Raw genomic sequence first — 26545 nt, forward strand, 5'->3', positions numbered from 1 at the left:
ACCAAAAGTAACAAAGTTATTAACGAAAATTGATGAACATTTTGTAAAAAAAATCAATTTGGCGTTATTACTTTTTTTATTGTCATTTTACAAAAAATAACCTCATATCATTTTTATAGAGGGGTTTTCAAGGAATATTTTTTATTACAAACTTTTTCAATTTTATTCATTAATTAAGATTTTACAGCGCTACGAAACGAATACAATTCTCTAGATTCATAAGATCAGAGTGTTCATTTTCGATAATACTGTGCAGGGATAAAAGATAGTAACCGTGTGGGGATAAAAGAACATCTACGTATTAGTGTTGTCTTTACGAGACGGCTACTCAGAAGACTCCGATGTCGCAGGAACTAAGTCTTGGTAGCGTTTGCGTCGCACGAAGAAACATCAGTCGACAGAAACAGAAGTTCGATAAGAACACCGTACCGACGTTATCACATGAGAAATTTCTTGGCAATGAGAAGAACAAGGCTAATTTCATTGTACTTCTCAAAAATTCATTCTCAGAGGTGGGTTTCACTGTCGACCAAGTACAATCAGATGCAGACACCCTCATCGTTCGTTCTGCCTTTGCTGCATCCCAATCGTTTGACTCAGTTACTATTGTAGCTGAAGATATCGACATACTTGTGTTGCTCACGGCTTTTGGATCAAAGAAATATGTTTTTTTAAACCGTGAAAAGGACGTACAGCAATTGTATTCTCCGTCAGGTTTTATGCACAAAAACGTCATTGCGGATAATTTGCTGTTTCTCCATGCTTTTTCAGGACGTAACACAACATCAGCAGCTCACAACATTGGCAAACTAAAATTTCTCATAACCCTGGAGAAACATCCAGAGTTAGCAAGTGGAATAGCGTTGTTCCTCAATAAGAGAATCGATCTTGCTCTGCTCACTGTCATTGAACATTTTTCATCTTTTTATATGGTGGCAATAAAGATGTTGATTCTTTTAACAGCATTAGATACAAACGATTCGCCAAACACGCCACATTTAACTCGTCTTCAATTCAAACGCAGCCTGGTCCATCAAAAAGACTAAGACTAACAGTAATTATGTCATTTAGAACATTAGAAAGTGTGACGAAGAAAACTAGCAGGGAATAGGAAACCCAGCACTACGGCTCCAGCTGCTCTCGGTGGTAGGGGTGGTTCGACGATCCTGGAAGAAATACCTATAAATGCTCCGAAAATTTAGGCGCCACTAATTTTTCGATAGTTCCAAGCCGTACAGGAAAAAAATTAGAAACCTGCTCCTGTTGGTCTGGAAATGCAGGGGTAAAACTAAAAAAAAGAAATAGAGAAAGATAGCGGGAAAGAAAAGGTATTTATTCTGCAAGGAACTCAAGAATTTAATACAGATATTGTAGGGCGAATGATGATGATTGATAATGGCACGGAATGATAACAGGGAAGAAAAACGGCAAAAAAAGAAAACGGTACGTGTTAAGTTGGTAATCTTTACTTAGCGCACCCGCTAACAGACTTGCGCAGTCAGTATGCGCTGTACTAGTTGTCGTTGTCGATATACAATAAATGTATGTGTCGTAGTGTTCTGATTCTGACCTTTTTCTCTTTACTTTCTCCCGCCGCTGTGCAAATATCAACAGTACGAGATCTCGTCTCACAGCAAAACAATAAAATTTGACTCAGTTACTTATTAAGATGTAGGGTGACTGAATTAATGTGATGGGTTTTTTTTCTAAATAAACTTAACTTTTTTTTTTAAGGTAAATAGATAACTTGAACTTAGCTGTTCTGGCTCCTGAAGTTGTCCAGCAGTTGTTCGGCGGATTTGGCGGTGGTAGCCCAGTGGCTAAGTACGGGGGAGATTAAGGATAGGGATGCGGGTAGAAAGGAACGAGGAAAAGAAATTTGAGGGTATCGAAAGAAGATTGAAGACTGAAGACGACGACTGTAGATTGAAGACGGACGACTGAAGACTGGAGATGGACGAAGACGAAGATTTTTTAGTAGTAGATAGGTACGTATAACAAGTATAGACAAAAATAACTAAAACTACAAGGCCGAGATGGTGTGGGCCTTAACGTAGAGACAATAGCTTTATTCGTTTTAAAAAGTGTGCGTTGGCACGGTGCGTAGCCGCGTCACTATGCATACATAACCTAGAAGTCAACTTATATGTCAAGTCAAAAGTTGTAGGTCAACAAAAACGAATACGATTTAAGTGCCACAATCAGCTGACTACAATTTACAAATCCAGATGAAATATCAGTTTCATCTTCAGATGATGATGACATAATTTCATCGATTATACTTGCAGTATCAAAAACTCCCCGTAACAGTGTACGAAACTTCAGCGAAGTTACAGTTATTAATTACAATGAGATTGAATTTAATAGTATATTAAGTATGAAGAACGGTAAGGGATTTTTACCGTTCGAAGACAATTGTTTGGAGGAGGAGCGAAGCGACGACTCCAATTATTGTCTGAGAACGGTAACCCTTAACGTTCGACATGCTTATAACATTTTTTGCGCGATCGAAATTATAAAATTATGCAACCAATATAAATAAGCACTAAGAAATTAATGAGCAGAATAAATCGAAATGATCGAAGTGGTATGGTGTCAATCACTAGGTAACCAGTTTATTTGTCAAAATTAAAATTAATAATTTCATAAAATGTGCATGTGTCTGATGTAGTTTACTAGGTTTGTACTTCCTTTATGACTTTATGAGCGTCTTGCTATAGGAAACAACAGCACAAATTGTACGTTTAATGTACCTAACAATAATTAAAGATTAAATGTAATGTAAGACTGTTGATTTTTAAAAAGGCGTCAGTAAGTATTTTTGCTGTTCTGTTTTTAGATCGGTAAGTAATTTTGGCGTCGTCGTAATCATAGCAACTGGTAAATTCTACGTACTGTCATGGAAACACCCATGGTAAATAGTCAGAAATGACCGATCGCGCAAAAACGTCATTTTCGTGTATCAAAGCAATTGATGCATAACTTGGCAGATCGTTTTGCAAATAGCAATATCTTTTTAGAGCATGTTCATGGTAAGTTCTGGATACCAATCACATTATTAGTTAATTACAAATGTGATATACCTATTGCAGAGAAGGGGAAAACTATAGTGGAACCGATAAAGCATATGCAAATATTCTTGTGGTATGCAGGACATACGAGTTCATATGCAGATGTTGCGGATCGATTTAACGTAACCGTATCTACTTTATTTGCAATAATAGGAAGAATGAATCAATTTTTTGACTCGATTGCAGCTAATGTAATAAAATGGCCATCTCCTCAGCAAAGAGCAACGACAAAAGAAAAGATTTTTAAACAATCCGGTTTCCCAGGTGTTATAGGTAGGTATTATAGAACACTAATAACAACTTATTGTAAATGATCAAGTTTAGGTTTTATCGACGGTACTCACATTCGTATAGATAGACCAACAGAAAACCAAGAATCCTACTGCAACAGAAAACATTATCATTCGGTGCAAGCACAAATTATTTGTGACGACTATTGCAAAATTATTGATTGCTTCATCGGATATCCTGGCTCAGTACACGATGCACGTGTGTTCCAATCTAGTTTTATATTCCCACAACTGCAAGAATTATGTCAAGGTAAAAAGTAGTAATATTCACTGTGCATTATGTATAAAATAAATATTTCAGACGGTCATTTATTGGGAGATTCGGCATATCGTCGCCTTAGTAAGAAACTCGCGTAACTCCATTTTAGTTAATTTTACAGGAGAAGGAAAAAACGTTTTGTAAGAGTTAGGTCAATGATAAAAGATTTGAATTTTGCATGAATATAGAAAAATACATTAGATTTAACATTTCTGGTAAAAATATAGAAATTACGTGCTTGTAATGATTTAAAAAGGAGTTACGCTACTTTCCTGTGAAAAATTATAAAATAATTGGATATACGTGGTTTTCGCCAAAGAAAACAACTACATAGTTGGTAATTACACAAAACTTTAGTCTATATTAAACAGAATACGTATTTTAAATCTTGTACAGAAATTCATACAGTTTAAACTAAAAAATATTCTCACAATAAAAATCACAACGAATAAACGAAAAAGTAATTTTAAAAAAATTATTCATGCGGAAGTTCATCATAAAATTGATGATAGTCTTGTAGAAGTCCTAATTTCAGAATTTGGAGGTGCTCATATTTTTCCTTTTTAATTTTTCTGCGTTCTGTGTATAAGAAAGGCAAATCTTCAAACTTGCACGGGGCCGTTTTTTTATTCAATCTTTGGTTTAATGTACACCAAGAATCTGTATGTCTCGTTTTGAATTGGATTTCATAGTTTGGTAAGTACCTTAAAGCCTTTATGTCAGTGACAACGGGGTCGCCAACGATTCTACCTGGACGTATTGACGTATAAAATTTTATAGTATCCATTTTCTTAAAGAACGAATGGGTGAGATATCTTACATTATAAGGAGATGGACTCGATCTTGCCTTTTGGCAGTAGTAAGCATAATCAGCGGGCAGATTTATTTTTCGATTTCTAATCTCTCTTTCAATGGTTGCATGCATCGAGTCCACCTCCATCTGAGTGTGCCCTTTAAACAAATACTTTTGAGTCAAGACAATTTTGTGCTGTGCAGCTAAGTTTACAAACGCGTTGGCCAATGTTGAGTTGCGGTTTTGGCCCGTGCAACCATCACTAAAAAAAATCATTTCACGTAAACCTTTATTCTTTTTTATTTCCTGTTCAACAAAATCGGAAACAATGCTGGAAAAATCGTTTGCAGTCAAGGCCCCTTCGCTTTCATTCCACAGAAAGCAAAATCCTTCCTTGGATTTTAGGTTATAAATAGTGAAGTTGTGTACTACCAGTTTGGTTTTGTAGTACATTGCAGCGACTTGGGACTTAACAGCACGCTTTTTAGGAACATAGAGAGACAAGTTTAGCTCTTCAAATATCTTCATAAACGTTGCTATGGATGGAGGCTCTAAAGTACGTTCGGCGCAATATTCTCGCCTGAAAAAATTGTACAGTGCTGCATTGGAACGCCAAAGTGGCTCTAGATATAATTTTTTAGAGGAAGATCTACAATAATGGCTTTCCATTTTTGGTAAAGATTGTAAAAACTGATACACAGCCGTATTTTTTTCTGCAAATTTCGCCGTTCTTGTTTCGCTTTTTTTGCTGCCCAGATAGTCATCAGGCTCGCGACTAAATTCTTTAAGCCAAGACAATATCAGCGTTTCTTTTAAACCTAGTGTACTACCAAACATCCGCTTACACACTCTGATTCTTTCCAAATCCACTTGTAAAAAATATTTCATAGAATACTTTCTTTTAGACACTTCAAGTTCTCCTCTCCTTCTCTTAACATTGTCGCACTGCACTAGAGCCTGTACCTGCAATTTTCTTTCATTCCAAGTCATTTTATTCCAAAATTTTTGGAAAATCTTTAAACGCTTTTCTTCCGTCATTTTTTGGCACTGAATTGCAGATTTTTTCTTACTGAGAGAGCAGTTGCACGGATTTTCTAAGAACTTGCCTAAAACAAAAATAAATCCTTTATTATTCATGTTTTTTACTGCAGAACACTATGTACCTGGTTTGTTAATGTTGTAATTCCATTTACCGGTTATTTCTTTTTTTCCTTGGTAAGGCTGACCTCTTAAACGTTTATATTAATTATTAATATTGTAGTTCCATGATTCGGACAATTTTCTCTTCCTTCGAGTTCTTGTGGTAGGCAGGCTGGTATCGGCCTCATTTCTTTCTTCATTGTTATTAAAATCATCCTCATTGGCAGAGTTACTACTATCAGAATCGTTTTCTTCAGGAACGTAAGAAACATCCAAGTCGTCAGAGCCAGCATCGTGTTCAGAAGAAGTATTTGTGGTGGTAATAATATTCATGTTGCCTTCGTCTTGCTCCATTCCTAGAATCTCTGGATTGTCCGGTTCATCGTTCATGCTAACGGCATCATTTAAATCTGTCGGCAAATCATGATGGTCACAATCGGTAGAAATACAAGCATCGTTTAAATCTGTTGGCAGTTCTAAATGGTCGAAACTGGTCAAGTTATCATGGTACATGCTAGCAGCATCATTTAAGTCTACCGGCTCGTCTGCCGGAAATTCTATTTGGTCAAAACTAGTTTGAATCATCGGTGGTACAACCTTAACACTATTTACTAGTGGTTCATTTATTTTACTAGACGGTCTTGCATGAATAGGTGACAAAATTCCGTCTTTTTCAACCACATATTCAACCATTTCCACGCAAGAAGAGCTTGCTTGTTGGTTAGCCAAGTCCATTATACGTTTTGTGCGAGACGACATCCTAAAATTAAAAGCTTCTAATGTATCTATGGCTTATGTTTGTTCTTATTTATTCTTTACTTATACGACCATTTGTGCATATTTACTTGTCAAACTTTAAATTAAAAAATAACTACCTAGGATTAAGTAGCTATAGCAAAAGGGCAGAAAAACGTGTAATTACAAAATAAACACATTAAATTAAAGTTGGAAAAGCGCGTATCTCCATAGCCGGTAAAAAAGTCGTAATTAAAGCAAATACAATACATTTTTTAAATCAATTAAACTCTTAAAAGTATCGTAACAGCCTTACCTATATATTAAACTGGTTTTTTACTCCAAAATGTATTGATTTTTTTCACTAAACTATCACCAAACTTGTAAACACCTGCATACACGCTGGAAATATAGGAGAACTGGGAGTTACGCGCATTTCTCAACCTAAGTTTGACACATGGACTTACGTGTGTTTCTTGATTTAATTTTTAGGCGGGAAACATTGTTGTGGCGGTTACGTGGATTTCTCACTTAATAGGTTAAACTTTTTTCTATTAGATGGCGCTAAAATATGAAAATGGCCCAAATGTGGAGTTAAGCGGTTTTCTTACTAAGGCGACGATATCCGTGCCTGTACACATGTCTCACTCCTTTCAAGGATAATGGGCACTTAACACCTATGCAACTAAAATACAATAAAATCCACAATTCCCTACGTATAAAAGTGGAACACACCAATGGGCTGTTGAAACAAAGATTTCGGCAGTTATACCACATTAAGTTACGTAAAATTGATAGGATTGTTGGTTTGATTAAATCTTGTTGTGTGTTACATAATTTATGCCACATCACTGATAAGCAGATATTTGACAGTGAGCACAACTCATTGGATTCATCCACGACGGATGAGAATTTAGATCATGATGAAGGAGCTAGTGGGGGTACACATCAATATGGAAATACAGGAACATCAAAAAGAAACTCAATTGCTCATTCACTTTCGCAAAAACATTAGAAAATATTAATTTTATTTCTAAGTATCTGTAAAGAAAACTACATATTCAACATAAACATCACATAATTATTTTTAATTAATAGGAGTATTATGTATTACAACACTAAGTTCATTTCATTTGTTATCTAAATACTTTTCGAGTAAATTTAATTTGCGTTCCAGTAATGTGTTTCTTTCCTGTTCTATTACTAATTTCTTTTCGGTCAAGTTGTTTTTTCGTTTCATCTCCATGTGTAATTGTTGGAGAACAGAGGAAGTGGGTTTGTACCCCTCCTTACGAGTACTTTGTTCCCTTTTGGCACTGGCTGGTTTGTCTGATGCGACATCTGCAGTGTTTGTCTCACTAAAATGATAAAACATTAAAATGATTACCTATGGCAATAGTTTTACAAATTTACTTTCTTGTAGTTTCATGCTGCTCTTGTGGCAGTAATGTCTCTTCTACCGGCGGTACATTTTCTTTTGAAATTTCTTTTGTTACTGTGATTACACTTGATGTAACAATTTCTGGATGAAATCGTGGTTCGTTATGGAAAATGTCATGTAGCTCGTCATAAAATTCCAATTTTTTATATTCTCGTCCTGTTGCTTTTGTATGTTTTATAAAATTTTTATAAGACCGCTCGAAACACCGCCATCTGTACTTAACCTGAGTTGTTGTATACTTATACCCAAATTGTGCCATTTCAGCTGCAAGTTTTGCAAACATCTGCTCCTTCGAGATAATAAGTCGATCAGAAAATCTTTTGGCAAATTTTGGATACAATTCTATTAGAAGCTTTTTTGCTGGAACAGGCCATAGTATTGGCACTACATTCTCGTCCTCGACATTTGAAGTAGAAGCTAACAAATATAGGTATAGACAATCCATAATATGTGGATACAACAAACAATTACCACCACAGATATCAGTTTGTTCAGTAAACACTTCGTCCGATTGCTGCGTAAGCATTTCTTCCGTTTCTACATATGAACTGGTCTCGGAAGCGGTAGGATCGTATGGATACACATACCTATTTGTCCAAAATCCATACATTTTCATGTCCGTTCATACAAATATGATGTCTAGCAGAGGCAATGGTCTTGCCTGTAGTCTCATTGCAGACAGAACAAATGTATGCCTCCTACAAGCAAACCAATACAAACATGTCTAATAAAATTCTTACCATGCTATTGATTTTTAGGACAACCAAATTATTTTTGTAGAAGAGACGTAGGTATATTTGTCAGTCAGTACTTATTTTATGGAAAAAATAAAAAGGATTGATCTTCACCACAAGTAAACAAACAATAACCTAAAATTTCACTTATGTTGACACATCAAGCACATGCTCTACTACCATGTGCATCTTGCGGCAACACCAACGCAGCATCGTGTTGACACCGCCATGTTTAAAACGAATACCATTTGGGCAACCATAGTCACGTTGTTTTTTAAAACGATTGCATTTTACTGCACCTCAATTGAAACATGTCAACCTGTGTCAACTAAAACGAATAAAGCTAATATATAGATATGTATGTAGGCTCAATTAAATTGGTGGACGGTGAAATAAAGCTCGGATCACAAGGGTTGAAATCCGGCGAGCAAGGGTAACATATATAATATATTGGTTGTAGATAACTTCACAAACACAAATGCGCTTCCTCTTCCACTCTTAATCCCCAAAATAGGGTTTCCAAGGAAGAAATACCAATTCCTGGTAATGAGTGGAGACTATAGGACGAGGGTAGAAATCCCAAAATTGTCGGATGAAAGCGGCTGCAAAAATTCCGCACCTCACAAGCACACCATACAATTGACAATTGACCAAAAACGGAAACGAAACGTAGAAGAATTTGAAAAAAACGAACAGTAATACCAATAATTAAGGAACATAAAAAGCCAGCGGGAAAAGAAGAATAGATTTTTGAAAAAAGCGGGAAAGAATAGCATAGTTTACAAGAACTGACAATAGATGACACTGAAAGCGGACCAGAGGCGTAACATGGAATAAAATAGTACACATAAGCTTCGAAAATTAGAATAGTGAAAACAGTAAGGAAAGGAAAAGCGTTTAAAGTGTGAAAAGGTAAATACAATTGTAAGAAGAGAGCAAGAATCCAAAGAAGCGAAGAAATAGAAAGAAGAAATTTAAGAAAATAGGAACGCCTATGTGATGAAAATCAAAACAAAATAAACAAATTCCTAACCTAAAAATCAAAATAACTAAAGCAAAACTTAACTAAAAATGGACCTGTAACAAAAGGTACGTTAAAATCATTAATATTTATGTATAGTTTAACACTGGAGCGCTATAAAATCTTAATGAATGAGAAAAATCGAAAAAGTTTGTAATGAAAATTATTCCTTGAAAACTCCTCTATAAAAATGGCCTGATGTCATTTTTTTGTAAAATGACCACAAAAAAAGTTGTAACGGCCAATTGAAAATTTTTTACAAAATGTTCATCAATTTTCGTTTATAACTTTGTTACTTTTGGTTACCTATACGACTAAAAGTTACTGAACCAAAGTTGTAGAGAATTTTATTCTTATTCAAAAATGTCTGAACACATTTTTTGTGAGACCAATAGTTTGTCAGATAAACCATAAAAACCATTTGCACCCCTTTTTTCAAGATGGCGGCCGCGGGACAAGGGCTACAACCCCACAAACTTGGATTTAACTAGACTAAGTCCTTCTTGATATTAAAAAATAAAATTGCGTCCTCTGACAAACGCACGCTAAGCCCAAAAAAATGTAACATTTCAATGGACTAGTAGGATGTGGTCTTTGTTACTCCTGTTTATATATCCCCAGTATCTCATCTGCCTCATCTTCAGTCTCCTGGTGATCGTCTTTCCCTCTAGTAATTTCCTGATCTGCTTTCTTGTAAGGTTGCTGTTTTCCATCAGTATCCTGAGTGCCTTTCGCTCCGCCCTCCTCAAAGTTAGTCTGTTACTTCTTGTTAGCGCTCCGTATAAGATTGTCGGTGCTATGATCGTGTTGTAAATCATCATTTTCAAGCTGTCCGGTATTTTCTTCTCTCGTATGAAGTTCCGAATTCCATGTGTGATTCTGAATGCGTTGGCTATTATGTCTTTCACTGTGTTGTGCCTGCTGAGTGTGCTGCTGATGTACGCTCCCAGATATTTAATCTTGTGCTTCATAGTTATCTCCTTCCCGGCTATTGCGATCTTGTCTCCTTTGAACTGGGTGGTGCTTCTTGGGTCTCTTATCATCATGTAGCTCTTTTCGTTGTTTATTTGTGAGCCGACCATTTCCAGGTATACCTCGCTGGTTTGCACGAAGTACTCAATGTCTTCTAACTTATCCGCGATTACGAGTAGGTCGTCCGCGTACGCCAGTAGTGTCGGTAGTTGTAAGTGGTCGCTTGTGCTGGATATACTCTCGCTTTTTTCTTCAAATTTCTCCACCTCAATGCCTCGGCACTTCTTGATTACGATTGCCGTACCCCTGCTGGTTCTCTCCTTCTTCCCTCCACCTATTCACCAGTCGTAGTTGGTTGTCGCAGCCATCCCACTTCCTAGTTTGGTTTCTTGTAGACTGGTTACCTCTATTCCTTGTTTCCTTAATTCATCGTCAATTAGCTGCCTTTTCCTTGGGCCGCTTGCCCCTTGCTTATTCCACGTGGCTACCCTCATCCTGCTGTCTCCTTCTATGTCTTGGCTCATATCCTGGTTTTCTCTTCTCCCCTGCGAGGCACTCTTTCCGGACACCATATGTTTCTAAATAATAATGGACTGTAGTTTTGAAATTACGATCAAAGCAATAAAATAAAATAATAATCAACTTACCCTTTTGTCAATGCCTGGATCTCCTTCAAAGTAGGTATAGGGAAAGGTGGTAAGAGGGAAAAGTGAGGGACAAGTTGACAATAGTATTTGAACGATGTATACTGACAGTTAAGGGCACAAATCACCCTGCTACGCACTGGTAATACCTTAAAACGTTACGTAAAATGAAAATTATTTTTAATACGAGCAAATAGTACGCACGCATCCGACTGTGTCTTTCTATATATTGGGAGGGGTCTTTCCCAATGGTGTGTGTACTATCCTTTTGATATGAATTATTTTACATATGAACTAAACACCATACTAAGACTGTATTCGTTAGGGGCAGCGGCTCCTCTCGCTTCTTCGTATTATCCTAGCACTCGCGTTCGTCGGTATTCCTCCTCTTCCTCTTCTACCTCCCCTATCATGTTTTCTGCTCGCATCACGCTATCATAGTGGTTCCGGACATTGCTACTCCCTAATCTGTATGCTAAGTGTGTGTGTACTTCTTCGGTCATCCTGTTTGCTCTCTGTTGCTACTCGTTAAGAGAAAGTAGTTGAACACTGAAAAGTGAACGCTGAAAGAGATAATTGAATTATGATTTGCCCCAGTGAGACGTGCCCATGCAGTCTAGTCTAACTTAGCCGCCCTGTATGTATGTATTGAGATTAATTGGGTCGATCAAAGGGAGCAGACTTATTTATCCCGTATAATTAATTTGTTTGAAAACGTTGGAATTCTACCCGCACAAAAACTTAGCAGCCCTCGGAATGCACTATCATTGACCTAAGCGTTCCCCATTATACAAAAAAAAATTTCTTGAGAATTTAAATAACCTGTTTTATGGGTTAGGGTGTTTGTATTTGGCCGATTGTTTCCTTTCAAAAGGGTCTAATTCTAATTTTTCACGCCCATGTGTATATATTGCTAACCCGCGATATGCTGACGTCTCGTTTATCTAGCTATACTACCTGGTAAGTTGTCCCCCGTGACCTGGGTCTCTATTCTATCACTAGTTTAATTTAATTTAATTGAATTTGATTTAAATTAAATTATAACCTTAACCCTAGTACTTAGCTTTTCGCCCTGTTGTCCTGTTAATTTGGTTTCTACACTGTTTTGCCACAATTTAATTAAATTAAGATCACGCGTTTAATTCGCTTTATTGTCTTTTTTATACAAATTCAGCTTGGGCTTCAGCCGTTTTTAAGCCCGGATCCTCCTCGCGTTCAAAACCGAATTCTTTACTAAAGTAGGTAAAGTAAACACAGAACTCGCCAGGGACAACCCGCAACCGTCCTCTTTGCCGGTCCAGACCGAACTCTCCGCCAAAGACAGTCAATTTGCAACTTGTTACATAAATAGCTATTAATTTGTCTCATTAAGTTCATAGGAGTAGTAATGTACTAGGTATATAGTCTACGAGTAGCAATCGTTCCAATGACACGACAGGATTGTTCATTACTACTGTAACGTTCTTTTCGTGAAGATTAACAAATAAATCTAACTGTTTAAATATTCTTAAGCATAGTGATTTAACTAAAATACGAGTAGAACCAAAATCGAATAAACCTTAAGATTGTGTGACCCATAGTTGAAATTTGCAGCTATATTGCCGGTATTATAAAGCCATGCTTAGCTGTGTTGTCAGTGAATTTGGAAAAGATGGATCGGCCGCTGTATTTCCAGACCTAGAGGTAGCCTCACGACCTCTTGGCTCCCCCTTTAGTCGTTTCCCGAAAGAGTACAACTTATGCAATTGCGTGTAGTGATGTCAGAAGCTCCGCACCTGTAGCAGTGAATAGTTTTTGGTGCAGTGCAGTCCCGATTAACATGACGTAATTTACGACAATTCCAACATTTCACCCACAAACACCACAAATAGTGGCGAGATGCAAATTCTGATTGATTTTAAATACTAGACAACTCTTTTTAGACATCGGTAGCAGCGGAGCCGTGTAAGTCTTCAAATTCAGTTTCTAAACCCAAGAACACTGAATCAGGTTCTAATGCCCTTATTCACCGAGCTGGAATTGAATAATTTTCTACTGCGACTCTGCGAATGTCTAACTTCCGACAGAGTTTTTAATTCATCTATCTATTTAATATCTATCAAACTAGCTGATTTTTATAAAAGGGTGCTGTATTGCATAAGATAAGCTTGATTTTGATCGCTTCCGATACTAGACATGTAATCCTTTTTAAAATAGCCGGACATTATTTTATTGCTAGTATTTTTCTCCAGATTTTTAGAGAGAACGACAACTGTTTGTAAACCTCTACAATTGTCGTTTTCTGTTATGATCCTAATAAAATCTCCAATACTCTAAACAAAAGGTGCATTCAAGGGGAACTAATTTCCCTGGTTGTGTATCTGGGTTTGGGCATGTGATACGTATACCGTAATGATTAAATGAGATGGATGCCAGTACTACTGTAATGTTTCGCATTTATTTGAAATAGGCTGTAGACTGTCGAGTTTCAGTTTTTGTCGATGAAATTTCGGAGAGCGGCTACATGGGCGTATACACCAGGATGATCGGGATCAGCGCATCCGTAACCCCACGACACGATTCCAACTTGTTTTCCATCAACAACGAGTGGTCCACCAGAATCTCCTTGGCAAGAGTCTTTGCCCGGACTACCGAAGCAGATCATAGTGTCGGTGATACCTCCACCGTAACTCTTATTACATTTCGTTCTGTTAACTTCCATAACGTCTACGGCTTGCAGTTCTAGCGGAAGGAATCCTCCAGAAGAAAGCGTGCCCCATCCGGTGCAAACGGCCTTGCGACCACCTTCTACGGCATTGAATTCGACAAGCTTGATCGGCTTGCCGATGTCTGATTCTTTTATGCTTTCGGTTAAAGTTAATACGCTGACATCATTGCTAATGTCAAATGGATTGTACGCCGGATTTTGGGCAATGTGCGCCACCTTAATTACAACACCCTGCGAACCTCTGTAGGTGCTCGAGTGGCGAACTGTCATAGAGCTTGCCGAAGAACTGGAACATATCTGTTAACTGTGACTAAGGATTTGCGAGGCCTTACCCGCTAGTACAATGGGCCGCTGTGAGAATCTTATTCGGTCCAATGATTGAACCTCCGCAAACATGGCTGCCATGGGATTGCAATGAAATTTGGTACGGATATTCCTCAATCTTCACTGGTTTCCCACCCACGATTCTTCCGTCGAGTCTCGGACGTGTTCCGAACTCAAGCTTTGCACCTGATGTTAAAACGGCTCTAATGATACAAAAAACCTTTTAATGTTACTACTTACCAAGTGTCACGACGATTAAAACAGAGAGAGGCAATAGTCTGAGCATGTTGAGCTGTTATATTGAGAATTTAACCATTTGCACTATTTATACTCCTTTACGAGTGGCATTTCAAGTACTAACCTTGTAGATATTTTTGCATTTTGGTTGATTTTGAAATTTGGATCCAAACACTGGAAACGATTATCTTTTTGAGTGTTTGTATTATAAACGTTTTTGTTTCTATATTTTGTGATCAATGAGCAAGTGTTCGGAGGATTGGAATCATGACAAACAAACCCCTAAACGCGTCTTTTTTCGTTTTAATGACCAAGGGTGTGCACCCCGTGGACAGTTTTATTGTCCATAAATTATCAACGACCTACTCAAATGTTTGCTAATCATCTTGACCATGTCGAACGTACTCAAACAAGGATGACTATTATTTTACCGATGTCAAGTGGCTATAGAGATAAAAAAATGATGGTAATAGAATACTTTGTTTGATAAAGGAGGACTAAGATTCAGTCTGAACAAGAATAGGCGGTTTTTAAAAATATGATTGCAACAGCTTTGTTTATTCATATTTAACGAAACTCTGCTCTCATTCTGAAACCAGATTTTTAATCCGGCTCATATTCAATAACACCGATCCTTGACCTCGGAGAAATCAATTGGCGAGGGTTTGATATGGTTGTCACTTTTCATTCTCGAGTTAGATGAGGAACATACGGACGGACAGACGGATAAAAGCATCACATATAGGAAATTTTTTTCACACCCCCAAGTAGGGGTGGGCTCTTTCATGGTAAGAATTTTGAAATTTTTTTTCAAAATCGGATAGGGCATACCCGAAAACCTATTCAAAAACGTGCCACCCACCTTTGTAACTCTTATGGTTGCTGAGAAAAAAATTAAAGAAGAAATCCAAATTTCACCACTTCTTTGGGGGTGGCTCCCAAACGAAACACGTTGGACCCTCCGTTTATTTGGAAAAAGTACTTGATCCCCTCTATTACCCATTTTTTTTTACATGCAGTCATGTAACCCCTGTATATTCTTTCCTATCCGAGGAATGTCAGTTCTTTTTAAATGAACTCAGAGACCACATCAAAGGCGATTATAAGCCTGACAAGATAACGTTTTGTGAGATTAACCGTGGCCACAGACGGAACGTTGCTGCGGTCTTTGACGGATATTCTGATGATGGGGCAAAGAAGAACACAAAAACTACCGAACGCGTAAGGCGCTATGGTTCTCTGCAGTGTAACGAAGTCATCTTTGACGAGTCCTCCGTAATAAAAAAAATGGCCCAGGAGAAGTTATTGGCCAACGACAGCAACAAACGACTGATTGTATGGAGGAGACTATGGTGACGATACCCTACAGTTTGCGCTATAAGAAATTTGTCGCTGATGAGCATCAAATTTCCGAGGAAGGAGACGACGTCGACAATCCTGTGCCGATTTTCCATTTTTGGGGGGCCGTATCTTGGAAAGTATTGAACCTGCAGGGCTGGTTCTGGTCTCAAATTGTAGCAATGTTAGTTTACTTAAGGAATAGAACATATTTTTTAATGAAACGCATAGTTTAATACATGAAAAAAACCAAAACAAGTGAGAAAATTTCGTGGTTTTTCGCGAGACCGACATTCTTTCCTGGTCAGACTAATATGTTTGTCATTTTGTGATGCATAAATGATTTGTCTTCTAGTATAAGAACAGTCGCAGGTAGCCGCCCACGGCAAAACTTATGTCTTTTTCTTCGCATGGGCTAGATAGAGATGAAAATAAAATAGTGTAATTACTTAATTACTGTACAAATCACAGACGACCCGTTTAGCACTGGGCAGCTACCTGCGATAATCGACGAGACTGTTTTTATACTGGAAGAGCAATAATATTTAAGCTAAATTAGTGTTTTGTTGAAAATGCACCATTTTACAAATATTGAATTAACAGGCATACATTGAGTCAGCTTGCAGTATTATGCTAACAAAAAAAGCGGAGACATTAGTTAACATGTTTAAGTGCCCTCTGATCATTTCTGAAACAAACAAAAGAAATAGATAAATCCTCGCCAAAGAGATATTGCTGGTTCTAATTCCCCAAACGCGGAAAATGTGCGACATCCGGATTAAAATAAGCAAAAGATGGGAGACTTATTTTCATTTCGTAAATACCTATTACTTTTTTTGCTTCAGACAGATATTACCCTTACAATTAAAACAAAAGGAGTGTTGGTCATTTTTTTATTAATTAGTAGTTGCTAATAATATTGCTTTCAGTTTTTATCAATAAATGATCTGAGAGCAGCAACGTGGGCGTATACGCCGGGATGATCTGGATCAGCGCATCCGTAGCCCCACGAAACGATTCCAACCTGCTTGCCATCAACAACGAGTGGGCCACCAGAGTCTCCCTGGCAAGAGTCCTTTCCTGGACTACCAAAACAGATCATGGTGTCTGTTATACCGCCACCGTATCTCCTGTTACATTCCGTTCTGTCGACTTCTAGAACGTCCACGGCCTGCAGTTCAAGGGGGAGGAACCCTCCCGACGAAAGTGTGCCCCAACCGGTGCAAACGGCTTTACGACCACCTTCTACGGCATTCGCTTCGACCATTTTGATGGGCCTGCCGATGTCTGACTCTTTGATGTTTTCAACTAAGGTTAACACGCTAACATCGTTGCTAATTTCGAACGGATTGTACGCTGGATTTTGGGCGACACGGTCTACCTTGATCACAACTCCTTGTGATCCTCTGTAGGTGCTGGAGTGGCGAATTGTCAATGAACTGGCCGATGAGCTAAAGGAACATTCGTGAATTATCGCTACAGTGGTGTATCGATTGTGCCATACCTGCTGGTACAGTGAGCCGCTGTGAGGATCTTGTTAGGTGCAATTATTGAGCCACCGCAAACGTGACTACCGTACCTCTGCAAAGAGACTTGGTATGGAAATTCTTCAATCTTGACGGGTTTGCCACCTACTATTCTTCCGTCGAGTTTGGGAACTGTGCGCAATCCAAACTGTGCACCTAATGCCAGAACAAGTTATTGTAAATACATAGATTTTTGGTAAACTCACCGTATGTACAAACAATTAGAGCAGAAAGAACTACTAGTCGGAACATTTTGAAGTGTTATAATGACTACAGTTCGGATTCTGAATTATATATATCCTGCAACTTCGAGCTATCAATAATATAGCCTTGCAGTGTTTTCGTTGGAGTAGGTACTTGAGATTTAGACACAAACATAGGTGGTGAAAAAGATTCATGTACATGAGTGTAATGCAATCATTGGATAGTTTTGTTTCATGATGACTTTCTGTTAACGGATGGCCCTTATCATGGTTCGATAATAGCGAAAAAATGTAATTCCTCTTAGTGTGACCTATAATTTTGTGTAATGTTTGTTGTAATTATAACAAATAATATGTTTACCCTTGTCATCAAGTGCGTACTCATTTAAAGATTATTAGGGTATTATTATTATTTCGAGTGGGCACTTTTTGCAAATATCTGATATCGACACATAACGTATACACTCCCAACACTTAAGGGTAGAACGGATAACTTGATTACATATTTTATTTCGAGGACGAAACTAGAGTATGTCACATTTTTTTCGGTAGAATAATGGATAACAAAACCGCTTAGTAATAAGTACCTCAGATAGGGATGGATAAGAATGTCTTAGAGATTATTACATAAGGTTATTATTCTCAATTTAACGGAATATCTTCCCTTTTATCATTTCCCCTGTTCTATATTTTGTGGGATTATGTTACGATGAACAGCAACCACATTAGAACATCGTTTATTTCCTCCTTTGGCGGGCGCGGTTGTGCGTGCCTATGAAGCCGCATTAACCCGCCGTCTCGAAGGGAGACGCTGGAATTTCTCGCACCCTTTGTAATTTGCGGGATGTTCAACGCCGCAGTTTACACATAATGCTTTTTCCTCCTTTTGCTTGATGCATTCGGCGGTCAGGTGGGAGCCGGCTCAGAGATGACACTGTCCTACGATGGGCTTCCTTCCTTCGGTCGTCGAAGATACGCTTTAAGATTTCCGATTTGGGTAACTGGACTAGCACCAACGGCATCTCTGGCCGGTCTCTTCCGTGTCGCATCCGGGCTATCGAGACCACCCTCTAGCCTTGGTCGACTAGATCCGCCTATACATCTTCTATGGAGGTTTCTACGTCCAGTTTTTGAACTTAAAAAAATTGTTTGAAAAATAAATTAATCGATATGATTTTCGTTTTGGACGAGATAGATAAAAATTGCCTTTTTTTGCATGGCCACCTCGCTATTATGTAAATTACATATCGTCGGCTTAGTCGGAATACCTCATAAGTCCAAAACAGCAAATTGTTCAGGAGAGGTCTCTGCCCAAGGTTAATAGAGAAAGTAGGTTGCCTCCTAACTTTCAGCCAATAAACGTTCAGTATTAAAATACGCAAATGACGTCACCCAGAATCCCATTTTGTCCACATCATAAAAATTAATTACAACAGACCAAATTCAAAAAACGCAAAATGGGTCGAAATGGTACTTTACATGGATGTGCATTGCATAGAAATATTCGCCGGATGTACGAAGCGTCTGGGACCGCCTTAATATGCAATATTGCCGTCAACGTATTTTTCATTTTATTCCGAGTTTTATTTTTAATGAGATTCATTTCGCTGAATAGTCTCTCTACGTCCGCATTTGAATATGGAAGTGACATTACCATAAATGCGAAATTGGCGAGCTCCCGAAAAATATGACAATTATCGCTGTCACAATATTGGTATACCTTTCCCCAAAATGCTTCGGTATCTTTTGTGTTTTTCCAATCAACGAGGTTAATTGAATTCCATTGTTTTTCAATGATAGAAATTTCTTGGTCACTTACTTTAAAAAATTTCATTTCCCGGTTTCTTTTTAAAACATTGTCCACGCCTAAAATTGACATTTTCGTTAAAATATCTACATTATATGGAAGCCGGTTCGTTAGTTCTTTAATTAATGTTACTAAAAATTGGATGTATCTGTTGCGTCTTTAAAACCATTATCGACCATTTTCTTAATTTCAAGCTCGAACAGGTATCCTAAGTAACAGTTAGGCGGAATTCACACCAAAGCAATGGGCAACAGGCAATACGCGATACGCTACATGCGATATACAATATCGTATCGTGCGTTTGTTCTCATCGAAGCAATATATTCATTCGATATACAAAATGTCCGTCGTGAACAACGTCGTAATTTCTTATTACATGTTGCGACGAATACGATTAAAAGCAAACAAAAAGAAACGTCGATGTTGGGTGCGACCTTTTCATGTAAGAAGTATAGTTCATTCAGTGAGTGTGGTTGCTATAGAACTGAGTTTGGACCCTGAAACATTTAAAAGTTTCTACAGGATGAATAAAGAGAATTTCTCAGTTCTGCTGAGACTTGTTTCTCCGATTATCTTCAAGAAAGATACGAATTACAGATTAGCAGTAAGCCCCGAGGAACGTCTGCTAATTACTTTGAGGTAAGTGTTAGTTTGGCAAACAATAGGTTCTAATGACTGGATAAGAAAACTTTTATATTTAACTAAAACCAAAAGTAATGTAGTACAAAAATATCATTACAACATAAAAAGAAACATACATTCTTATTTAAAACATAAGAAGACATAGTTTATGATCCCATGTTCCAAGTAGCAAGATATTCAGCTGCCGATGCATTAGAAGAGTCATCGTGACTCCACTGGGAAGATGCCGACGAAGAAGTGGGGCCTGCAAATTGCAGATTTTGTTCTCTTTCCTGCTCCGCCAATATGTTGTCGATTAACTCTAACACTGATCTCTTAAACATCCGTTTTCTCCTGGAATCCATTTGCATAACATCTGGCAGCAGGCTCTGTAGGAATTCCAAGTCTGCACTGATGGGTTTTTCTGCGTTAGTTTGCCGTTTCATATATTCTATAAAAGATTTATCCGCCTCATCTGACAAAGTAGAAGTTACAGATGCTGCGCGATTCTTTTTCTTTAGGGTATGAACAAAATGTTTAGGACGCAGAGGTAATTTTTGGCTTTCTGCGTGTTCAACAGCACTAACTTCACAGCCTTGTGTATCAGGGGGGTCTTCATTGTCGTCTTCTGTGACGGTTGAATCCGTATTATTGGAACTCGTATTAGTTTCTGTCCGTTCTATGGGAGGTTCTGCTACGTCGTTATCATTGTCTGCTCTACTCGGTGAGGGTAGATTACCAGACTGTGGCCTCGACTTTAAAAATGGAAAAAGAAATGACATTACATCGTGTAAATAATATTTCTTCTTTTTGGCTTCAGATCCAGACGGTAGCTTGTTTTGAGCTCGTTTCAGTGCAGTTCGCAGATTCTTCCATTTTTCTTTGCATTCAGTAACTAAAAATAAATACTATGTATCACACATACCTACTTATTTATATTTGCACTGTGAGATATATGATACAATTAAAAAAAATATTGTTTCATGTATTTGGCAACAGGCAGCAGTTTTGCAGCATTATCACTTGCATTTTTTCGAGGATGCAGTAGGTACCATTAGCAACATCATCCACGAAACAACAGCTGCTATTTTTAACGCTTTACAATCTCAATACATGCCAGCTCCAGATGAGACAAAATGGACATCTATAGCAAATAGATACAATGAACTCTGGAATATACCAAACTGCATAGGCGCCATCGACGGAAAGCATATCCGAATAAAGAAATTCCGTAACACAGGATCGCAAAATTACAATTACAAAGATTTTTTTTCTGTGGTATTAATGGCAACTGCAGATGCTGATGGAATGTTTGTAACTATTGATGTTGGCGATTACCGCCGAAATAGCGACGGTGCTGTTTTTAAAAGCAGTAAACTTGGACGATTGCTGGATAGAAATAAATTAAAATTTCCACCACCAAGACCTTTGCCTCATGATGAAAGCGGTAATACATTTCCATTTTACTTCTGTGCCGACGAGGCTTTCCCATTGCGTAAAAACATCATGCGCCCTTTTCCAAAAAAGCTATTAAACGATAAAAAGCGCATATTCAACTATCGATTATCTCGCGGTCGTAAAAGCGTTGAATGCGCATTTGGTATGTTAGTTAGTAAATTCCGCATTTTTGAAACACCTATTGCATGTGGACAAGAAACTGTTGATAATATAATAAAAGCCGGTTGTGTCCTACACAATTTTATACGAAACACTGAAGGTCGTTTTTCAGTGCCTCTATTAGAAGACGATGTTAATGTTTTAAACGAATCTGGACCTATACTTCTTCCTGCAATTGGTTTACATACTACTGAACACAATACTGCAACAGCACTACGAAATTATTTATCTGAATATTTTATCACTCCTCAAGCAGCAATTCCATGGCAGTGGAAGTACTGTGTAGAGCATGAATATAATTCCGAGTAGGCCAAGATACTATGAAATGCCGTGTATTTGCCAAAATACCAGAAAATAAAATAAAAAATTAAAATCAAAACGGTGGTTTCCTTTTGTACTCACCTGCTATACCTGCTTCCTTGGAAACTGCACACCAAGCTTTCTCCGTTACAGTACGTTTAGAATAATCGTCCCTGGTGAAATTGTATAAGCAAGGATATTTTTCGATGATTTGTACGAATATAATATTTTGCTTTTCTTCCGACATTTTCACGCAACAAGCAATAGGGTGTTTTCATATTTTTTAAAAACTGGGCAAAACGAAAGCCCATTGGCCGTATAAACGAGCTACACATTTTAAAAAAATATCCGAGCCTTCATTTTCGAGTAATTTCAAAATAAAATTCGAAATCAGAAATTTGCCGCGTAAACGAACAGCCACGCGTGTGTACGGTTACCTGCTCTCAACTACGTCACAGTGCATGTAAACACTGGAAGTGTCATTATAAACAGCACGCGTTCTACGGTTTTGATTTGTTTTCTGCCGTGAATTTATGTTTATATAGATTGTTTTTATTACTATCAAAGACTACCTAACATTGTGCATGTTTAAAAAAGTATGGCGCACAAAATAAATGGTGTTTTGTGCCATGTTGTACAAGTACATCGGTGAGTACGCCAAACAAAATATTTATTTCTGTACCACTTGAGTATTCTCGCAGAAGAAATTGGTTTAAAGCAGCTAGAAGAGATATGCCAAAATCAAAACCAACGTTTTACTGCTGCGAAGATCACAGAGGATTTTTTAAGAAGTATTAAGTACTGGGGTAAATTGAAAATAAAATTAATCGGAGGGGGGGGGGGGTTAAAAAAATTAAGAATTTCTTTAAATGAATGTATTTCAGTAATGTGCTTAGAAACCTGCTCTTTATAAAATTTTCTAATGAATTTTCTGTCGGAATATGTCTCTTTGGAGGGTTCCCTGTAACGCCTATCCTTCGGTTCGCAATGTGCAAAACTACAGTCAAAAGATCTGATTGACGATGTCGAAGTCCGGCAGCCGAGGGAATATGTACTGTTAAAATCATGGGATTTAATTTATGCACTAAACATCCGTTGTGACAAATTCATTGTACAAATGAAACCTGAAACCGCAGATTAGTGCGGTAATTTAGTTCTTAGTTATTACTGCTGACAGGTCCCTTTAATAATGCTTTAAAGTTTAAAGCGTGATAGCCGACAAAATCCTCGAAAAAATAAGTTGGTTGTAGGTAGGTAAGTACCTAGAAGTAGTAAAATAAAATAGATAAACACATTTCTGAATTCATCAGCTGCATTAAAACGATCATCTTCTTTTATAAATTCCATCACCATAAAAATGTCTACGGATGGCAAATTGTTTGAGGACGCTTTCACAAAGTTCTCTGAAGACATTTCAAGTTTATAACCCACGAAACAATCCCGCAATATAATTTAAACACACGACACAACACTATATCTACCAAGGTGAAAAGGTAAACAATCCGCCATTTATATACGGTGAGACGTCACATCGCATTGACCAATGACATTGCGTTTAGATTTCCCTTTGATATTGTTGGTTTTAATGAGTTTTCTAAGTCTTATTGCTTTATAAATACTTAAATATATCGTTTTTTAATGAGCGCATACCGTTACGCTCACCTTTATGTATAAAATACAGTACAAATTAGGTTAGTACGAATATATTGAAAACACCCTATTAGCAACACAACCTAAATATCGTTTGCAATGCAAATCGTCCGATTTCAGACCCTATTATTCGATACGATATCGCTGTCGTCTCGGTTTGAAATGTCTCAACCTACACAATGCATTTGTATACAGCATGATATAAGCAACTCAGATCGCGCATTGCTTATCGCTTATTGCTTGTTGCCTATTGCTTTGGTGTGAATTCCGCCTTAGGATCAACATAGTCTTCAATATTGTGTCCGTGTGTGAATAATTGAAATTTGCTATTGGGTGTGGTCACGGATTGCAGTAATGTAGTTAAGTCATCAATTAACTTCGTAGGGTTGGCAGTCTTCGACTCAAAGTTTTTGTTGGCCCTATTTACATCTTCCAAAATTGATTTTATGAAGCAAATATACGCTATAGGGGAAATGTGCCTGAGATGGCATACTTTTTTTTAAGCCCTTATATTTTTTCTACAAATAATCTTTAATGCCGAAGTTTTAAACATTTGGACACTAGTACTTGACTACTACAATAAGTAGTTCCTGAAATTTTATTTTATTTAATAAAAAGCAAGTTTTTTTTATAATAAAAAAATGGTTAGTATGTCATCTCACCCGGACTATCACGGGTGAGATGGCATACAATGGCTTTGAGTGTTTAATAGTTTAGGTAGGTACTCCTAATTTACTGTATTAACGCACAGTTCACAAATAAAAGTTTTAGAATTTCTTGCAAGTCCGGCACATTCACAGTGAGCCCATTTTGCACAAGATTGGCATTTCAACCACCATTCGTTACGCCTTGACTACGAATAAAGCTCGTTGCAATAAATACAGACGGCGTCGTCTTCATCATCAGTATCTTCAACTGGAAACTCCTCCTCCTCCTGCGCGTCTTTTTGAATTTCTTTATACTCATGTAGATTTAAAACTCTCTTTGTCTTGCGAGCAGACTTTCTTCGTTGTGCCTCTTCTTTCTGTGCCACTATTTCTTTTAAAGCTACCCCACTTTTTCCTGTCTTTCCAGAACGCTTTTTACGGTGTAAAGAGGTGGCTTTTGGAAGTGGAGATATATCTGTTATGGCAACAGAACAGCAAGAAGATAAAGGCTTTTGAATAGATGTGGAGGGCCCTGTATTTTCCAATGAGATATCTTTTTGTGTAGCATCAGCCAGTAAAGCTTCGGGTTCCTTGTTAGCAAAATTACTTTCAGGAAGTCCTACATTTTCTTGTTCTACATCTGTGGCTTCCGCTGGCGCAAACATCCAGTCTGGGAAAATGTCTGGTTGGAATGGATATATTCCTGTGGTGGAAAAACCATTTTCAGCATTAGAGAGTGTCGCTGCCTTCTGGTAAGCATTTTTGAAAAGTTCAGCCACCTGGTAGTGCGTGACTGTTCTTCCTGGATGGGTTTTTAGCCATAAATTTAATTCTTGATTATAGTAAGTGGAGAGAGGTCCAAAAAAAACCACATCCAGAGGCTGTACCCGATGGGTACAGTGGGGCGGAAAGCAAAAAAGAATAATTCCATTGGCTTTGGCATACTCTTGAGCCTCCAGGCTTTTATGGCTTATGTGACCATCCAACATTAACAGGACCTTATCTTCTTTTGTGGGTTTAACGTGCTTAACAAAGTGGTTTAACCATTTGACAAATACATTCTTGTCCATCCAGCCATGTTCTTGAGTAAATGCTACCGCACCAGCGGGAGCGTTGTCCATTAATTCCTTCTTCATATTTTTTCGAGGGAAAATGAATGCTGGTGGGACATAGACTCCTGCAGCACTGAAACTGCAAACTACTGTAAGGTGCTGACCACGTTCGGCGCTGGTTAGAACACCAACTTGTTTTTTACCTTTACAGGCGATAATCTTCGAATTCTTTGAAGGTACAGTAGAGAGACCACTTTCATCCATATTGAATATTTTTGTGCAGTCAAACTTTATGTCTTCCATAGATTGGGCTAGCAAATCGAAGTATTTTTTTATTTGCGGTTTGTTAAAGGCACGCGCCCTTGCTGCTGACGTGGACTCGGGGGTTCTAAGGGACAATGTCGGATTTCGGGTTAGAAAACCCTTTAACCAATCCCATCCAGCTTCTTCCTTCTCGTGGTTAAATGTGTGGGGAATTTTATTCTTCTCAGCCCATTGGTACGCAAGCTTACGAAGCTCCGTTGTTGTTACCCCAAAAAACCTATTTTCTAAATTTTTTACATGCTCCGTTAATTCCTGTTCCTGTTGCTTTGAGAACGTGTTTTTCTTGCCACCCATATATCCTTTTGTAAAACCAGTAGCAAATTGATTCACTTGATTGGCTCGCCTTCTTAGTGTTCCAAAAGGCACGTTAAAAGTTTTTGAAGCGCGCAGCCAACCCATTCGATTTTCTTGGATGGCTTTTATGGCTGCCCGCATATCTTCTTCACTCCACTTTTGACGGTCACTTTTTCTCTGGTAATTCCCTACCATCTTTATTAAACTGCAACAATTAATAAATAAATTAGAGAAAATACCTACAAATAAAAGTAAAATGTATCTAAATATTACGTTTTATCCATGGAAGACGTTCGGGCGAGTTAGCATACTATGCCATCTCAGACTGCACAAGTATATGCCAACTCGCCCGAATGTAGTATCATGCAAACATAATTTTGTAGGGTAATGTACATGTATGAATAATGCCCACAATGTCAACAAAACTTATAGGTTAGGGTTCCATAAAACGTAATAATTCGTCATCAGGGTTATATCTATAGCAATAAATTAATATACAATCAATATAAACTACTCATAAAAATTTTCTCACCTGTATATTTTAAAAAAAGCTCTCTTTCTTAAAGTATGGCACAGAGACACACACGAACGCTAATCAAGCCGCACTATCACCTGCTACAAACGTTATGCTGCATTTTAAGCGCGAAATATGAATTTTTGTATGAGAAACAGACAATGTGCCATCTCGGGCGGTGTGCCATCTCAGGCACAGAGTTGTATATAAGTAAATAGAGAGGCAGTACATACGACCTGCGCGTGGAAAAATAACTCCAACTACAGTGGCCGAATTTTAATGGC

The 26545-nt window shown here is 37.8% G+C and overlaps 5 protein-coding genes across 8 annotated transcripts; 1 reads left to right on the forward strand and 4 right to left on the reverse strand.

Annotated features, from left to right (window-relative positions):
* Positions 1-1671: 1671 nt before the first annotated feature.
* Positions 1672-7303, forward strand: LOC116160040 (putative nuclease HARBI1). Its single transcript, XM_031473160.1, has 6 exons — positions 1672-2363; positions 2946-3032; positions 3093-3344; positions 3396-3611; positions 3663-3687; positions 6910-7303. The coding sequence occupies exons 2-6, from the start codon at positions 2975-2977 to the stop codon at positions 7301-7303; spliced, it is 945 nt and encodes a 314-aa protein (XP_031329020.1). The 5' UTR covers positions 1672-2363; positions 2946-2974.
* A 113-nt stretch (positions 7304-7416) lies between these two features.
* Positions 7417-8730, reverse strand: LOC116160042. Of its 4 annotated transcripts, none has more exons than XM_031473161.1 (4): positions 8644-8730; positions 8201-8598; positions 7702-8146; positions 7417-7646 (listed from the first exon to the last, which is right to left on the reverse strand). In XM_031473161.1, the coding sequence occupies exons 2-4, from the start codon at positions 8343-8345 to the stop codon at positions 7418-7420; spliced, it is 819 nt and encodes a 272-aa protein (XP_031329021.1). In that variant the 5' UTR covers positions 8346-8598; positions 8644-8730; the 3' UTR covers position 7417. The 4 variants fall into 4 exon arrangements, with proteins under 4 accessions (XP_031329021.1, XP_031329023.1, XP_031329022.1 ...); XM_031473163.1 differs by having other exon boundaries at positions 8201-8427; positions 8599-8683; XM_031473162.1 differs by lacking the exon at positions 8644-8730 and having other exon boundaries at positions 8201-8427; positions 8470-8585.
* Positions 8731-13523: 4793 nt separating this feature from the next.
* On the reverse strand, positions 13524-14536 carry LOC116159455 (trypsin alpha-like). The gene is made up of 3 exons (XM_031472423.1): positions 14372-14536; positions 14140-14317; positions 13524-14093 (listed from the first exon to the last, which is right to left on the reverse strand). The coding sequence occupies exons 1-3, from the start codon at positions 14415-14417 to the stop codon at positions 13568-13570; spliced, it is 750 nt and encodes a 249-aa protein (XP_031328283.1). The 5' UTR covers positions 14418-14536; the 3' UTR covers positions 13524-13567.
* A 2049-nt stretch (positions 14537-16585) lies between these two features.
* On the reverse strand, positions 16586-17754 carry LOC116182254 (trypsin alpha-4-like). The gene is made up of 3 exons (XM_031502778.1): positions 17439-17754; positions 17211-17388; positions 16586-17157 (listed from the first exon to the last, which is right to left on the reverse strand). Exons 1-3 carry the CDS (start codon positions 17482-17484, stop codon positions 16632-16634), a joined length of 750 nt encoding a protein of 249 aa, XP_031358638.1. The 5' UTR covers positions 17485-17754; the 3' UTR covers positions 16586-16631.
* A 6426-nt stretch (positions 17755-24180) lies between these two features.
* Positions 24181-26349, reverse strand: LOC116159591. Its single transcript, XM_031472602.1, has 2 exons — positions 26280-26349; positions 24181-25952 (listed from the first exon to the last, which is right to left on the reverse strand). The coding sequence occupies exon 2, from the start codon at positions 25940-25942 to the stop codon at positions 24284-24286; it is 1659 nt and encodes a 552-aa protein (XP_031328462.1). The 5' UTR covers positions 25943-25952; positions 26280-26349; the 3' UTR covers positions 24181-24283.
* Positions 26350-26545: the final 196 nt, after the last annotated feature.

The sequence above is a fragment of the Photinus pyralis genome, unplaced genomic scaffold (genome assembly GCF_008802855.1).
Source record: "Photinus pyralis isolate 1611_PpyrPB1 unplaced genomic scaffold, Ppyr1.3 Ppyr1.4_LG1, whole genome shotgun sequence".
NCBI classification, from domain to species: domain Eukaryota; kingdom Metazoa; phylum Arthropoda; class Insecta; order Coleoptera; family Lampyridae; genus Photinus; species Photinus pyralis.